We start from the raw sequence: 17,508 nt of genomic DNA, 5'->3' as shown, positions 1-17,508 counted from the left end.
TCGATCCTGTTTGTGGAGATTGGATTTTTACGGTACTGCGAATGAAAAGTGCAGTACACATTAAATTCATCATCATTATTATTATTTATTATAAATGTAAGGGGCATTTATGTTAGCGGAATCACATTTGAAACTGGCGTGTTTCATCCTATCGGCTACCGTAGCATTACACCAAACCCATGTGGTCAATCAAAACATCATGGCGGCTGGTTTCAAGTAAGAGTGTATTTATCGAAAATTACACATTTTTTAGAAGAAGTGTTATCTTTAGCTCCGAAATGAATCCATCAGCAGCGCTACATTAAACCTGATCATTGACCTCTGTTAGAAAAACAACGCGGGTTTTCGTTAGAACCGGATTTTATTCTGCTGCTCAGAGTAACTGTGTCAATACATAAACTATATATCAGACTGCTGAAGAGTTCAGCTGCTCCAAGACAAAAAAACAGCCAACATCCCGTCCTGTTGTCACTGATCTGATCGCAGGAGTTTGTAACTGTTTATTTCTGAACAAGCGAATGAACAGCATCCGTCACTACTGATGAGTAAATCTATGACTGCTTCAGCCTCTGTAAGCCAATAACTTCTTCTTCCTCCTTCCTTTTCTTGTCAACTTTAACACTTGCAGGACTGCTGAGCCTCTGGAGTACCACAGGAGCTTCCTGGTAAGTAATTAAAACACTAAACATTTGTCCGCCTTCAGCTCACAGTTGATATAAGCTTGATCTGCTGAGTTACCGGATGTGATTTGCAATTAATCGTTAACGTCACTGCTGTCATATAACATCATCTAACCATCTTCAAACTTTTCCTCCTTTCCAGAAAGAAAACTGTCGACCTGATGGACGGGATCTGTCAGAATTCAGAGCAACAACACTAAACATAGGTGAGGCACAGTGTTGATGATCACCTCTACAGTAAATGATGCATTAACTGTGTTTTCATCATTTTATCTGCCTGGCTGCTCTGTACAGGCTCCATATCCACAGCAGACGGCTCAGCGCTGGTTAAGGTTGGAAACACTACAGTCATCTGTGGGATCAAAGCGGTAAATGATCGTAAATGCAGCTGTTCAAGACCTCATTTTTAAATGAAGTGAACAGATGTTTAATGATGAAGAGACAAAGCCTCACTTTGTTGCATGTGTTTATATGCAGGAGCTGGCAAACCCTACAGTGGAGGCACCAGGAAAAGGTTATATAGGTGAGTACGGTAGGAGGGTATCAGATTTTGATTGAAAATTTAATATATTGATTGAATATGGACTTTTATATTTGTAGCTTTTTGGACATTTTGACTTCAGTGATAGTTTTCCATGGCATTGTTTCATTCAAACAAAAATATATGCCTCTTGATTTATATTTATCTATTTCCAATGGGAAAACAGGTGAATTTGCACATTTTCATTCATATAAAGTCAGAAAAAACAGCATAAGAATCGCTGGATATGATGATGGGAGACTATATGAAAGTGATTCACAGTATAATCATGAATCTCAGAAAAACTACTCCCTTCTAAATCTTTTGTGGTCACTTTTGTATAACTTTAATATAAACACATTCATTTTGTTTCATGTTTTTCTGACTTATATGAATGAAAATGTGCAAATGCGTCTGTTTCCCATCACAAAAGCAAAGTTTGAAGGGAATAACAGAAATTTTCTATATTTTTTAGGCATATGCAATTAGGAAATAACACCTACTATCCAGGAGCAAAAATTGTGTTAGTTTAATGTTTTCAATTTGTGTGCTTTGCTACCCAACGCTAGTACCCAACGTGGACCTGCCGCCTCTGTGTTCCTCTCGGTTTCGGCCGGGCCCACCAGGAGAACAAGCCCAATCCGCCAGCCAATTCATCGCTGATGTAATCGAGAGGTACGACTGACTTATCCACATTTCTTAAATTTTCATTTCACAGCAACATCAGGTGTGTTGACTCACCTAACGTCTGCCACTGCTTTTACTAACCCTAAGTTTGTTTTTATATGGATGTTGTAGCTCTGAAGTGATCCAGACAGAGGACTTGTGCATTGAAAGAGGAAAGGTAAGTCCAGAAAAACACGCATGTAACGCTGGTGTAGTCAAGATTGTTGATCGTTGTGAATGTTGGATCGATGGTCCTGATTCTGCTCGTTCCGGTTGTAGCTCTGCTGGGTGCTGTACTGCGACATCATGTGTCTCGACTACGATGGGAACCTGTTGGATGCTTGTATCATTGCCCTGCTGGCTGCCCTGAAGAACAGTACGTGCTGCAGTGAACTGAACAGATTCAAGCCAAGAACAAATAGTTTTTTTCCCTTTCAGAGTTCATAAATGACTAGAAACACAGAGGTGTGATTGTAATGTAAACCTTTGGTATTCTTCTGTTTTCATCCAGTAAGCGTATTGATTTTCCCACAATTATTAATCTCTGCATGTCATCTAGTGAACTCATTCTTTATGGTGTTGGCCAGAAGGAGCTTCCATCTCTGTTGCTGCTTTTTTTTTATCAGTTCATTAATTTCACAATTTCTCTGCTCCCTACAGCACAACTCCCAGAGGTCACCATCAACACAGAGACAAGTGGACCAGAAGTGAATTTAGAAAAGAGACAAGGGCTGCAAATTCACAAACATCCAGTCGGTGCTTCCTTTTGTATCTTCGATGAGTAAGTGAATCATTTTCAGTTTGTCTAACCAGGATAAAAACTGTATTCTGCGTTCACAAGCGTGATGTAAATCTTTTGTTAATCCTCCCTGCGCAGCTCCATACTGATCGTAGACCCCACAGCTGAGGAGGAGTGTCTGTCGACCGCTCAGCTCACCGTGGTGACGGACGAAGAAGGTCGACTCTGCTCTTTACACAAACCAGGTCAGAAACAAAGTCTGTGATGATTCACCTCTCCCTGTGTCGCCTTATACTCAGTGTGATTCCAATTTCTTATCAATCACACAAAGAAAAACTCAACAGGAGCTCCCCGTTTTCAAGCTCTTTTTCTACAATTGGTCCTATTTATCTTGACTTAATTTCGACATCTGTATGCAGTTCAGTAGTATTTTTAGAGTCAGAAAACATAAAAAAAAGGTTAAATCAGAGCTGTTAGTAAAAACTAAAAAAGCTGTACCAATTTTTAAGTATTAGATGTCTTTATAGAATACGTAGATTTTCACTTGTGTCCTTTTTCTGTTGCTGGTTTTTGGCATTTCTATAGAGATTCATATGAAAATGGCACTTACCAGAATTCATAGAGCTTTGGAGGCAGCAGTGTGCTCAAGCATCTCTGTCAATCAGCTCTTTTTTTCACTTGCACCTTTAAAGATAGTGTCATGTAGTGAGTTTTAGTTGAGTAGATTTGTTTTTTTTCTTTGGTCAGCTGTTTCCTAAACGTTTTCTTTCAATCTCAAATGGATGGTGGTCAGTCAGAATCCCGATTACAACTGTAGAACTGGCAGACAGTAGTACGTAGGCATCAAGAAAAATAATATAAACTTTTCTTCTGTCAGGTTGAATGGAAAGGAGAAAAAAAAAAGTTATCACTGTTAATCTTTCCCTTTGGCTTAGGTGGAACGTCACTGTCAGCGGAGAAGCTGCAGGAGTTTATCAGCCGCGCGACAGCACGACAGAAAGAGATCCAGAAACTCATTGACAAAGTCATACACAGTGTGAAGACGGCACAATAAAGAGTCCCAGACAACGCTTTTTATCTAAAAGCTGTATTTTCCACTGTCAATATATATTCTTTTTTTTTTTAATAACAATAAAACTGCTGACAAAGACTGCTTAAAAAATTATTTCTCAGTGTCCAGAAATGTCTCACACACACACTCAGTTGATGTAAGAATACGCTCATGGCTCCGGAGCTAATTAAAAGGAAAATGCCTTTTCAAAATGTGCTGTACAAAAGCAGGTACACCGTCTTGCATGTTGATCTCGAGTCCTCGGTTTGAGCCCTGTGCCGGGATTGCTAACAGACGAAAGACTTCCAACAGACTGAGAGGTAGAGAGCTGCCCCCAGGCACTACTCCAAGATCAGAATTTGCATTTTCACATGTAATGGTTAGGTGGAGGGTTTGGTGTCAGTAAGCTCAGCTGGGATCCGTGCTTAAAGGGCAGTTTCTACCGGGGTCAAACAAGCGGAGGCAGGAGGATCAGGCAGGCTCACGAGGAATCCTCTGAGAATGTGCATTAACGATCCTCTCAGTCCACAGGGCCTCCATAGAGAAAAGTCTTCCTGAAGGGGAAATGTATTATTGTGGAAGCCTGCTACCTACGAGAACCATCTTTTTCCGTTTCATCTCAAAAAATATCACTAAAGGTTCTTTAAGTGTAGGGCTCCCCTGTTCTAAAAAAACCCACCCCATCCTCTATGGTGGACACAGTTTTGGTTCTCCAAAACCTCTGACAACCATTACATACAAATTCGTCAGCTAGAAAAAGACAAACAGAAAGGACAAAAAAAAAAAAAAAAAAAAGTCTTTTTTTTTTTTGTCTGCAGTCTCCACAACGAGGCAGACAAAGAGCACAGTATGGATCATTCACGTCCTTGTGTAGCTGGGGGGAAGGGTTTTTAGTGTGATATTAGTCTGTCATGACTTTGGGAGGGGTTGCGGCGTGCTTCTCTTCCTCTTACTTCTTGGTTGGCTGGCGGTATGTTGACGTGGCGCTCCCCCCTGAGGAGCTGCTGCTCCCATAGCCATTTGCTGCTGCTGCATTTGGTGCTGCAAGAATTGCAACTGTCCGGTGCAGAAAAAAAAAGATTAGAAAATAAAAAAAATATCAGAAGGTCTTTCAGTACATTATTACAAGCAAGATAACGCATGTTGTTGTCAGTGGATCTTCTATTTAGGCGGTAGTACGTGTAAGCATCTGCAGCAGGGGGGGTAAAGAGTCAGCAGAGTCCCTCACCGAAAACTGGAATCAGACTACCTTTAAGATTTCCAGCAAAATGCTTTACAGTATGTTGTCGACAGTCTATGAGTGGCGTTGGATTAGTGAAGCTACACTAAAGCCTGGTTCGACATACAAAGAGGAGTGTGCAGAGAAACACAGAAGAGTGGTTAATGGGTTGCAGAGGGGAGGGAGAGAAAGGTAGAGAGATACAGAGTCGGGGCAGGTCGGGGGTGTGTTGGGGAGTGAGGCAGGATACAGTCAAGCAGCACCAGTGGCGTTCTGGAGACACAAAGAATTATTGGCTGTGACCTTAGCAACAACAGACATGCAGCTTAGCAACCGTGCTTTCTGCTTTGAGTAAGTCAGCAACTTCAACTGGGCAAAAAAAAAAAAAAAAAAAAAAAAAAAGTATTTTAACACCTTACGGTTCATGCTTACAGTGTAGCAGCCTATCATCTGTAATTTGTCATGATGCAGTCAGCAAAGTTTCAACAGTATGTACCCGATCGCTAAGTGCTTTGTAAGAACATGCCTCCCAGTTCGACACACTGTTAGTTATTGCCATGGAAAGTGCGACAAGCTCTGGTGTCTGGGGCTGCTGGGAGTACTGGGACTGCTGTGTTCTTTGTCAAACAACATATTAACCAAACATACAACACAAAATGGAGTAAATGGTGTGGATCTACAACAAAGAAAAAAACAAATTCCAGAAGGCAAGTGGTGAAGAAAATAGTAAAGATTTAGACTAAAGTATGTTTTCATTATTCTTCAATGCTTCTTTACAATATTTAAGTGTTTCAAATATTCAAAGTCTTTAAAATTCAGCTTCTTAGAACTTTTATTTTTATTCTTTGACATACAAGTATGCACTAAATAAAGCTAAATAAAGGCAGAGTTGAATCTATTTTCCTAGAAAGTTATCCACTGCCTCAGTATTTGGCTCCTACAGACATGTATATGTGTATATAGATGTTAAAGTTGCTGTATTACTTGGATCTGTGGCTGGTGCTGCTGCTGAAGCCTTGGAGAAGGCAGCGGGGGCCCTGACCCGTCCAGCCCACAGCCCAACTGGGACAGCACTAAGGGGGAGGGGAGGGGGGAGGAGGGGAGGGGGAGAGAGGGAGCCCCAGAGGGAGGATGTGACAGCAAGAGTGAGAGAAGCAGAAGGAGGAATGGAGTTAAGTATAAAGATAGAAAATGCACATTCAGGTAAAAAGGGGGACAGTGAGGAGGAGGAGGAGGGGGGAGGGGGTGAGGGTGCATAACCACACAAAAAGAGAAGAGAAGGAGTGAAAGAAAGAGAAGGAACATTGCAGGGAGGCACAGGGAAATGACCGTGTGCATAGACATTGGATTATGGGTAAAAAGCATGAACAGGGTGAGCCGGGAAAGGCGAGAGTGAGGTTGAAAAGGAAGACAGGAAGACAAGGGGGGAAGAAATGAGGGTGGGGGCAAAAGAAAAACAATAGATGAAAAGAAAAAAAAAAAAGGAGAATGTAGCAGAGTAGAGGGGGAAATTGAGACTCTCCTGTCAGTTGTTACATGCTCCATTAAGAGGGATAATGGCTAACTTCAGTAAAATGATCAGGTTTAGTTAAAGACAATGAGTCCTACTGTACAGTAATTACAATAATAAATACATTAGTAAAATATATCTTATTAGTACTAGTTAGTGGCATGGTGTCATTTTGTTTTTGAAACAGGTTAGGTGACGAAGAGAGATGTTTTTACAGAGGGTTGTGAGGGTTTAGTGTGTATTCGGTTGTCTGCGTGTTGGTGTGTGGGTCGTACCTGCTGCCTGTGGAGACATGAAGCCTCCGACTCCCAGGTTGATGACCGCTGTTTGCTGGTTTCCTAAACTTTGGTCCGACCCCTGTTCGCCCTGCAAAGAAAGTCAAAGGTAACACAAGACAGCAAGGTCATCGTCACACATTTGCCTCCCCATAATGTTAAACACTTGTATTCAACTGTGTTTTGTTTAAAGAAAGTTAACTTCAGGCACTTGCACAAGTTTCTTGAGCACACCACTATGTTTTTGGATTCAAAGTATTTTACAAAGCAAAATAATGTTGAAGATGATAAGAGATCAGAGATAAAAACAAAAAAAGAACACCGTGGAAAAAATATTTTTTAAAATATGATACTGCTTATTCCCATCTGAGGGTCCAGAACAGTGAAGGCCCTGTGTGATTAGGTGGTTATGAGATGTTTTGGCAGTGGTTATGGCTTCTCATCAAACGCATTCTTGAATACGTCAGTATCAGCCCGGCACTGCTGGATTTCCCCCGTTCTTCCTTGCAAATTTGTTCAAGCCTGCTCTTGTAGGTCAAAGAGTATCTTGAAAGCTGTCACGCAGTCATTCCACAGAATTTCCTTTGAGACTCAGGCCTGGAGTTTAGTTTGGTGACCCGAGCGATTTCAAATTCTTGCTCTGAAGCCATATTTGTCAATACGCTTTTGGTCCTATTTTTTTTATTGTGGCTTAATTTTCTGACTTCTGTTCCATACAGCCCAGGTTTGTAAGGGTCTGTAATGACTGTTGACTGACTTTGGTTTCTTGGCTTATTAACACCGCCCTAACCAAGCCAGGTAACACAGTTTTGTTGATAAATGGCTAGTCTTGGTTATTACATATTTCTCAGTTTCTCTATGAAGGAATCTGTTTTTGTGGACTCCAAACATTTTCCTCTGTATACTTCATTCTGACATACTGTTGTGTAGTTACCCTGAAGACACTATAAGTCTTTCTGCCTTAAACACTAAACTCAAACTGTCCAAAACCACTAAATGAAAGAATCATCAAATTAACATGCATTTTGTTAAGTCTGTCCATGTGTATTGCAAAGTGTGACTTACCGTCTCCCCCTGCTGTTGAGGACTGGAGGTGGCTGACTGACTCTGCTGTGGGGAGAACTGAGACAGCTGCTGCTGCTGCAGAGAGTTAAAGATGAGAGGCCCAGTGGGGATCTGGAGATGTAAGACGCGCACACACACAGATACACCAACAAACAAAAAGCAGGGGGAGTAACAGACACGGAGATGAGGATGAAGGAAGGGATGCACATGGAGTAGAATGATGCACATGTACGCAAAAAAGCGAAAACAAACAAGAGGGAAAGGGGAGAATTAACAAAAGCAATCAAACAACACAGGGTGACTAAACCATTACCACTTTCAACATATCAGAACTACAAAAGGGCTATGAAGGGGATCGGACAAGCGATGATCAACAAGCAGGCTGTTTTTGTGTTCAGATAATATATTATTACTCCTTCTGCCACTATTCCTTGACCTCCACCAGGAAAGGCTTTTGCCCTCATGGCACTAGACCAATTGAAATAAAGGTGTTAACGATGGCATATGCAGTGAAGTACAGGAAAACAAGTGTGAGGAGATTAAGCTGTGCAGTTGATTCACACACAGCTCATTGCTATTCCACAAAAGGTGCAGGATTGGGACAGAGTCTCTAAACAACATGTACTCAGTGCATGCTACTAACATTATTGCCGAGTTATACCTGCAGTAAGTTCAGTGGTCTCAACCCAGCACTGCTGTTCAGGCCAAAAGGACTCCCTGGAACACACATCAGAGTTACATTTACCAGACAGCACAGTACAGACTGAGAATTTTCCTGCAGGCTCCAAAAGGTTGGCGCTGTCACTTTGTGGTCACATGGGTGGACTGTCTTTTAAGTGAAAGTCTCTTTTTTGATTCCCCCGAACAGCCAATATGTTCAACCCTCTGAAATGTCCTTCAGCAGTACAGTAAATTCTCACATGCTCCTGGTTTGCTTCAAATGGCTGGCTATGTTCTAGGATGCCATTCAAAGGTCAGGGTCCTGTAGCTTGTAGGAATTAATTATCATGCAAAAGAACATGGGGATTTCATTTGAGGGGCAGTCTCCATGCTCACTTCATCACCCTAATGTCCCCCAGCTGGTCTTAACTGCTCTTATTTAATTATAGTACTAGTAATACATAAGCGGGCATGGCAATGAAATCTCTTACCAGTCTGTGCTGTGGACTGCATGGTGGGCATCAGGCCTCCAGATGGCAGGATTCCACTCAAGTTAAGGCCTGGACCCAGCATGGGGTTAGAGCCACTCATCAAAGTCTGAGGACTGCTACATAGACAACAAATGATGGTCATGAAAAGTGACAGCGTGGCATCGTTCTGTTTGTGATACAATGACACAAAACACAAGCTGAGGATTCAAGTGGAGAACAGATATCAAAGACGGTTCAATATTTACCAGACGGAGCTGACCACATTGATGAAATTGAGCCCCGCAGGGTTGGCCATGACCTGCGACGAGGTGGTTCCCGTGGTGATGGATGTACCCATGGTGGGCAGGGGAATGGTCATTACGGGCAGAGGTTGACTTAGAGCCAGTTGCTGCTGGGCGAAAGGCGTGAGGAGGGTGGGCTGCGACTGGCTCTGAACCATGGGAGGGTCTGAAGGGGTCGGGGTCACCGAGAGAGGAGCGCTGAGGGAGTCGGCGGGGTGTGGGGTTGAGCACGGCGTGTTGGTGGGTGTGGGGGTGGATGGCTTGGGGGTCCCCGATCCTTAAGTGTTGAAAATGTGTCAAAACAGACAAAACTATTTAAGACAGCGCAGACAATATCTTGCTATTGAAGGTGATGCCTATAAAGCTTTATAAAATTACATTATAATGAGTGAGTGTATATAATTATACACTTCTGTATATTAAATGTTTTCTTTTAATTTTTTTGTGGCTAAATTGATGACAATGGCTGCTGGGCTTAATGGAAGTTAATCTTCCTGAAATGCAGCTAAGAAGTTACATTTTTAATAATGAAGCTGTCAAAACTTCACCCTGTTTTGTGACAATTTAGACAACAGATGGTTTTAGTTAAAACGCATAATACTAAAGAAAAAAAAGGTTGTGGTGATGCAATGTTCCGTGTTCTTGTTAAAGTCCAGAAACGTCTCTGTAGTTTTGTGCTTTTCATGTCCTCTTCCATATTTCTTAAGACTTGGACCCTTGTCAAAGTCATTTTTCATAATTTGTCAAAAAAAATCCCAAATGCTGGAAAACTGGGAAGCCTTGAAAGGCGCTGATGGAAGACATTCCAACACAACTAATTCTCACAACTGTGTCTGATGAAAGCGAGCGACCAAACGGTTAGTCAGACTCGGCTGTACTCACTCTGTGTGGAGCCCATAGGGGAGAGGGAGGCGGGCGACAGCAAGCCCACCTGACCCAGCTCCATTGAGTGCTTCCTGTTCAGAGACTGGCTTTTGGCTGGAGGGGGTGTAGGACACTTGAGTAGACCACTGGCGGTTTGGGAACTATATGGATTACCTGATGGAAAAAAAGAGGAGATGAGATACTGTACTGCACCCTTTTCACAATCATAAACAGGGAGTATTAAACAGATCTGGATCCATCCTGGTTAGGAGGCAATTTTACACAGAGCCCTCCATGTGCAATATAACTTTATAACCCTATAACTTCGTATTTAAGAACTTCATAAACTTGTTGGAGTAAATTACACAATATATGTTTGCCCTGGTCTTGATCTTTATCTTAACAAGAGGTGTTGCAGGGTCAATCCTTCCCCACCTGACCTGAGTATCCCCCTGCAGTCTCAATGCTAGCCACGAAAGGAAAAATGTAACTCTGAGACTTCTGTGCTGCTGAAGTTAATCAAACTATGATTTTTGATGCAGTACAGAAGTTTTTTTGTGTTGCCATTTAAGGTTTGGTGGTTGCACCTTTTCCCACCAACCTGTCATGTCTACTTTGGTTTGAAATTTTCTATGATTTCCAGAATTCCTTTCAACAAACACCAGGAGAAAGGGTGCATAGGAGAAAGAGTACCATAGATAGCAACTGGTGAGGTTTTTCCAATTGAGGAAACACACAAACACACTCACAAATTAGGCTATTTATCACTTTTCCCCTTCTTTCTGTAGCCGTTTTTTACCATACTGCTTATGCTCTCTGGGGTGATGTAAAGCCACTACAAGTTTGCGCTTTCTCATTGTCAGAGGTAGTAGATGTACCTGAGGAGCTGCTGCCTGATACTGAAGGCAGTTTGATGGGAGGGGGGCGGTGCTTCACCCCTTTTCCCAACACAGACGTCTGGACCAGTGGAGAAATACCATCACCCTGCGGATGACATTTTAAGCAGTTTGTTAGCCACAGTGCATCACAAAAGTAATTTTCTCAACAATGCAGACTGCAAATCACAAGAGCACGGTCAATCTTTAATTAAGAGTGCTCATTAGGCTCATGGTTTTTACTTTAAAAAAATCTAAGTTAAATTTATTAAGGAAATTCTAATCTGTGTTTCATCAACAAAAACAAAATCAATGTCAGAAAAGGTAAGATGAAGCTGAAGATGAACCACATCTTTTTTAACTCCCTGGTTAAGGTGTCAATTTCTTTCAGCTTCTATTCGAAAGTTAAATTCCACAAACCCAGAGAAGCTTCGCACTCTTCATTCACCAATGCATGGCTGCACTTACCTCATCTTTGTTGGGGGAGGGAGGCCCCTGTCCCACGTTGCCTGAGTTATGGGACATTTTGACCTGACACTTCACATCTCTCTCATATACTCCTTTGTACTGAGTAAGAAACCTGTAACACAGATACAACACATAATGTATACCATGCTCTCCAACAGCAAATCCCTAAAACCGTGTATTCGGACATGATTAACATCCCAACTAAAGCAAACAAAGGTGACTTACCGGTCTGCGTCTATCTTTGAGCCTATGAGAAACCTGTGAATGAGACAAAAGAGACTTCAGAGTGGAGTTTTATATTCAGTCATGTGTACTGAATTTATCTCAGAGGTTGTCCTTACGGGGGATGTATGAGCTTTAAGTCTGTGCTGTCCTCCTCTGCCTTTGATTCTTTAGCACAGTAGATCTTCCCGTACACCAGCGGGTCTCCCATCGACTGGAAGATAGACACCTTGGTCCTCTGGGCTTGACCCCCGACCTCACACTCAAACGTGTAATCATCTACAACTTCCTGTGTGTAAAAAGTGGACAAAGACAGCTGAATGAGGGAGGTTTGCATGACATGCGGAATAAAATTCATGTCATGTTGTTGCCAAACTTCAGAAGAGGGCAGCTATGAAGTCATGGTTCAGTGGTGACTGAACACAGAGGTGTTGGCAAAAGTATTGCTTAATTGGTTTTCATGAATATTTTTCACTTTACCCAACATTAAAGAAAATATATCAAGACAGGGTGAGAGAATGCAGAAGAGGAGAAAGCAAAGGAAGGGGTAAACTGAGAGAAAAGATTAAGTTTTATATAATTTCTAGTCACAAACACTAATGTTCAGTTTAGCAACTAGTCTCACGATCCTGCCTTTGTCTAGAACCACCTGTTTAAGGCCCAGCACCCACAAAATATTACCCTGCATCTCATTGACTTTCATGAGGGATGAAGTATGCTGGACATATGTGAAAAATAGACCAGCACCATTTATGGAAAGAAACAATGTCCCTGAAACAGTCTATCTGCAGTTGAGGATGGTTCTTTTTTTCCCCCCAGAAATGCGGAAACATGTGTGAAATTCAGAGCGGTTCCACATTTACGGCAGCTTTGTGGGTTGAGCACGATAGTATTTGCAGCTGACCATCAAAAAGGAAACTGTTGGTTCAACCACTTGGAAAATATTTCTGTGTGCAAAAACCAAGAGGCTGAGTAGTAATTTTGGACAATGCAGGGGATTGAAACAACACTTTTTCCTTTGTGTCATTTTCTTTGTAGGGAATTATACATTAAACACAACTTATCCTTCTCTATTTCTAACAGCAAACAGCCATTATTGATCTGTACCCTCAGAGAGTGTTAATGCTCCTGTCACGCTTACCTCAGCAGGCCAAATCACAGTAGTGGGCTGAGAGTCTTCCAGCTGCAAGGATTTCTCAACCACAGCGTACTTTTCCACCTAGAACAACATACAGGCAAATCCATCTGGTTTGTTATCCGCTACATTATAACTGCCAGACTTTGAGTTTAGTGCTTTTTAAGCGGTGTTGGCTCAAGTATTTAAGTGACAGTGTTATAGAGTAACACTGCGCTACTTACATCAATTTCCTTCGGTACACTTAGTTGGCAGTTGTTCTGCTTCCACATGTCAACACACTGCGAATCGATGACAGCCAAGAAGCCGGGGCGACAGCAGCACAGGAAAAACAGAGAGGTATGAGCAAAAATAAGAGGGCACTACGACGGCATGCATTGACCTATACTGTAGTAGGATAAGAGACTTTTCTCAACAGCGCATAGTAAACAGGTGGGTGGACACGTAGGTAAACAATTTTTATAGAGTGAGATCAACCAAATAGTTGTCAGCGTATGTTTCGTATGCAGTGTATATATGCTAGTCAAATTGGGCGTACGGTGACTACTTACGTTTCCGACCTTGGAGATCTTCAGGTCTATGACAGGAACAGGTTTTCTCTCCTTCCTCCTCTGTAGGTAGTCGTAGAGTCGTAGCTGCGGTGGCATGGGCAGGTGAGACAGTTCCTGCTGCCTGTTCAGTGCAGCTCTAGAGTGCCTCTTGAAACACCTAAAATATAAACAAAGAATGTGTGTCTTTAAAATGATCAATTTTTTTTATTAAGTGACTTTTTCTTTTCACAATCACCAAACTTTCATTCTCAGCTCTTTCACTAAAAAGAAAAACATTCGTAAATGAGCGTTTATTTCCTGGCGTGACTGAATTCAAAATGAGTTGACTCCATCCCTGGTGAGCGTGTGAGTGCGTCAAGTACCGTTTCATGGAGCGAGTGTTCATTTTCTGCTTGTTGTAGAGCAGGCGGTTGGCTGTGCAGGTGACAGAAATGGAGGGGTCCAGGCACAGAGGTTCGGCCGTTGCCAAAATCAACTGACTCTCCAGCTGTAATTTGTCATCCTAAAGCAGAGAAAAAAGATTGCTACAGAAAACACCTGCGCAATGTGCTAATGCTAAAAGGACTCAAGGCACAGGGGAGGACAGCCAAATGCTATGGTCAAGAACATTTTCACTGGCTAAGGCAATAACGTCAACAGTGCTCCAGAGGAAGAAAGAGTATAGAAAAAGCAGGACAAATAATTGTATTTTATCTTGTATTGTTTTGCATATTTTAAATCACTTGTGCTAATGTTCACTTCTCATGGCTGGATCGCTAATAGAGACCTGAGATGTGCTTGAAGCACTCTATTACAGAGCTAGGAAAATAAGAACATATTTGCAAGTATGACTGAATTTATCCATGAAAATGTTTCATAGCATTCGTGCTGACGCTTTACCTGTGTCCACTTGTGGTGGTCACTGGTCAAGGCATGGACATCACAGATCAAAGTCTGCAGAGCAAAAAACAGATTAAAAAACCTCAGCATTTCCATTGTAAATTAAAGGTTAAATGTAGGTTAATCACTCATTCCAGGTCAAACATCACATTTGCTCAAATAGCATTTGCATATTGTTTCGGCCTATGTGAGAGAGCTTTTCCACACATTCTGTTGGTTTACCTGCATGGTTGGCCGCAGCAGGATGTGTCTGCTCTGATAGGTGGGCATCTTGGTATTACCAGACTGCCTGTAGTCTCTCACCTCTACTATTACACAGCCGCAGTGGAAGATGTTCACCTGAGACACAATACACATGTTGCATGAGTATACTTCAAGATACTTGAAGTGTAATCTCACATCACATAATTTTTAAACTTAAATTTACTGTTGAAACAATTGAAAACATTTTAAAATCTTCCAAATGCTTTATGCACATGTGTATGTACATTTTGTATATGTGCAGATGAGCATACACACCTGTGATTTCTCCAACAGATCTACCAGAATAGGAGGCAACTCCTCAGCATCCAGGTACTCCAGCAGTTCTCCTTCTTCATATGGCAAACGGATGGTTTCAGAATCTAGTAAGCAAGAGCAAACATGTGTGTTACATATGGAGCAAATGTGATACACAGATCAGAAAAACTCAACTGGGTTGACTGAATAGACTTAGGTAATTGTTTTATTGACTTCTCTTACCAGACCCATTTTTGCCCCTGAGCATTAGAGAATAGCCTTCATTCCCAGGGTACAGGTTGACCACCAGACATGACACAGACTCCTGAGACACCAGCTTCTCCAGTAGATTCACATTTCTCCTCAAATTCTTCAGAAAAGCAACAAAAAAACCCCCAAAACACACATACATATATGAGACAAATCCCTCGTACTAGCAATACAAATCTCACACAGTTATGACAACAATATAGGAGAAAATATATATTGTGGCTTTTAATTCATGTTTACCTTAAGTTATGGTTGTAACTAGTACTAGTACAGTAATAGTACTGTTTTATATGCTTTAAAAAATAAAACATAACAAGGACTGACAATGTTTTGTTTTTATAAAATTAAATATATCTCACATATTTGCAAATATATGTGGGCCTGGAGCGTCCCTGTGACTGAATTGTTACAACACATGCCATATAACTTACATTTAATTATTTGGGTGATGTCCATGTTGATTAAACACCAATTTTACTTATCAACCTGACAGCACAACTTAAACAAATACATTCAGACCATTTAATTTGCCTATTCCAGTTCATAAAAAACAAACTATGCAAAAAATGCAAAGTTGCAAAAACAATCTATTGCTTATAACTTCTTGCCTTGATAAACTTTAAATTTATTCAATGCAAATTAACCTGTGCATGTTAGAAATCAGTAACAACACAGTTTAATCGCTCCCCCCCCCACTCATTCACTATAGATTGGAATGAACAAGGTTTCCATGAGTAGCCATAATTACCTAGTTATAACAGAGGGTAAAGTTGTATAATACAAACCTTTAACTCTGGCTCTTTCTCACATTCCTCTATGTACAACTCATAGAGTTTCTGATACAAACTCTTCCTCCCGCCTGAAGATATTCTTCTTTTGGCTGGTCGTTGTCGAGCACTTTCAACAATGTACTGAATAAGAGATAACACACTGCATTAACAAATGTGATATATAGTGCCTGACTAGCATGATCAATGCCTAGTGCATGCAATAGGTGCACAGGGATACACTTGAGAAAACACTATTCCTTTATCTTTCTACAAACCTACAAAACTGAAATAACAGGTTTTACCTCGGCTCGATCCAATGCATATTCCAAAACTTGTTGCTGAGGGGAATAATGAAGAGTAAAATGAAACACAAATAGTCACAATGGAAACTCCTGAATGGAAAAAAAAGCTATGCCGGACCTGGTGCTTGTTTTATTGCAATATTTTATTCATCTGGCATAAAACATCACTGGATGTCCACTGAATATGCAGAGATAAATGAAACCTAAAAGAGATAAAACTTACCATTGTGGTCCACCGCCAGCTGCAAGGCGAGTGACGGTAGACGATGCTGTCCTTTCTGCCCCACACTGTCACCTTCCTATAGTGACCATTCACACCCTGCACAGCAACACAGCAGACGTATCGCACGCAGCATGGTCAAACAAACGCAGAGGGCAGATAAATAAACACAGATACAGTCGGAGTGACTGCCAGGTTGTTAAGACAGCACTGATGCCAAATAACCTGGCTGGCACTCAATCAGATGCCACACACACAAACAGCTAAGAAGACTGACGAGCGAAACTGTCTCATCAAAGTTGTTTCATCCTTTGACTATATTCCGAATAGTTCAGCAAAGTGAATACATGCACAATCTGTCTCAGAGTGGCTAAAACTGCTTAGCAAGGGTTAGTGAACTCTGGTGACTGTAAGCTCAGGGAAGAGAGTGGCTGAATAGCAACAAGCTCGTTGACGCCTGACCGTTGAGGCTAACATGGCTAACGTTAGCATGCTAGCCCGTTCCTGGGCAAGCTGCAAGTTACCAGCTACGCTAATGATGTCACGTCGTCTGGGAAACAAACCGATAAAGCGACGTCAATCTCAACGAGCAGGATGGACTTGCCTTCTGGATTGCATAGCGGTCGACTGTAGCTCCAATGCAAGAAAACGAAATGAAATTGTGTCTTCATTGAAAAAAAGTCGGAGCAGCAGCCATTTTCTTCCAGTGTGACAACAACAGCTAAACTTCCGGTTTGGGCAGCGGGGGGCGGAGCCACATCAAGTGCCTTTATTACAAGTGATGCTGCTGATCAATGTCTGATCAATAGGGACAACTTTGAGACGTGTTGGCCCCACGGATGTATTATAAGATCTTATTATACGTCCATTGTTGGCCCCCTTGCACCGAGAGAATGTGCACATTTATGAGGTATGCGCAGGTATTTTGCTGAGTAATTGCCTGTTGTTTGTAACTGCCTATGAATTAATACAATTGGTTCTTAATTAAAGATCCCCTCCAGACATAGATAGATACCGTCTTTATTGTGCAGCAGGTAATTTGTTTTCACAGCTTGTATGTACACAGAAACATACAGATAACCTCACCACAAGGTACAGATATACATACAGATACATAAATACATTTATTCCAGCGCCTGTATCCCAACAAGTATACATGTATTACACACACACAAATAAGTCAGTTTGTTTAGTGCTCCTATGGCAGAAGGGACAAAACTTCTGCCAAAGCAAGCTCTTCTCCATTTCAGAGTCCTGTATCTACGTCCAGACGCCAGTAGTGTGAAGTGTGGATTGA

General features: G+C 41.6%; 2 protein-coding genes across 4 annotated transcripts; one reads left to right on the top strand and one right to left on the bottom strand.

Moving 5' to 3' along the window:
* The first annotated feature begins 145 nt into the window (after positions 1 to 145).
* On the top strand, positions 146 to 3,755 carry exosc8 (exosome component 8). Its single transcript, XM_067608232.1, has 11 exons — positions 146 to 216; positions 629 to 665; positions 823 to 886; positions 975 to 1,048; positions 1,158 to 1,203; positions 1,770 to 1,875; positions 1,999 to 2,044; positions 2,146 to 2,242; positions 2,527 to 2,647; positions 2,744 to 2,850; positions 3,541 to 3,755. The coding sequence occupies exons 1-11, from the start codon at positions 200 to 202 to the stop codon at positions 3,657 to 3,659; spliced, it is 834 nt and encodes a 277-aa protein (XP_067464333.1). The 5' UTR covers positions 146 to 199; the 3' UTR covers positions 3,660 to 3,755.
* supt20 (SPT20 homolog, SAGA complex component) lies at positions 3,740 to 16,968 on the bottom strand. Of its 3 annotated transcripts, none has more exons than XM_067608230.1 (24): positions 16,816 to 16,968; positions 16,215 to 16,310; positions 15,992 to 16,027; positions 15,705 to 15,830; positions 14,893 to 15,019; positions 14,671 to 14,774; positions 14,374 to 14,490; positions 14,152 to 14,205; positions 13,635 to 13,774; positions 13,273 to 13,429; positions 12,946 to 13,002; positions 12,728 to 12,805; positions 11,706 to 11,875; positions 11,590 to 11,622; positions 11,365 to 11,476; positions 10,900 to 11,005; positions 10,040 to 10,195; positions 9,122 to 9,434; positions 8,877 to 8,989; positions 8,387 to 8,442; positions 7,726 to 7,836; positions 6,661 to 6,751; positions 5,860 to 5,948; positions 3,740 to 4,712 (listed from the first exon to the last, which is right to left on the bottom strand). In XM_067608230.1, exons 2-24 carry the CDS (start codon positions 16,215 to 16,217, stop codon positions 4,566 to 4,568), a joined length of 2,496 nt encoding a protein of 831 aa, XP_067464331.1. In that variant the 5' UTR covers positions 16,218 to 16,310; positions 16,816 to 16,968; the 3' UTR covers positions 3,740 to 4,565. The 3 variants fall into 3 exon arrangements, with proteins under 3 accessions (XP_067464331.1, XP_067464330.1, XP_067464332.1); XM_067608229.1 differs by having other exon boundaries at positions 8,877 to 8,992; positions 16,816 to 16,967; XM_067608231.1 differs by lacking the exon at positions 5,860 to 5,948 and having other exon boundaries at positions 8,877 to 8,992; positions 16,816 to 16,967.
* Positions 16,969 to 17,508: the final 540 nt, after the last annotated feature.

This window comes from Thunnus thynnus, chromosome 13 (assembly GCF_963924715.1).
Source record: "Thunnus thynnus chromosome 13, fThuThy2.1, whole genome shotgun sequence".
In the NCBI taxonomy this organism is placed as follows: domain Eukaryota; kingdom Metazoa; phylum Chordata; class Actinopteri; order Scombriformes; family Scombridae; genus Thunnus; species Thunnus thynnus.
The sequence above is the reverse complement of the archived record's forward strand: the minus strand, read 5'-3'. Positions and strand labels throughout refer to the sequence as shown.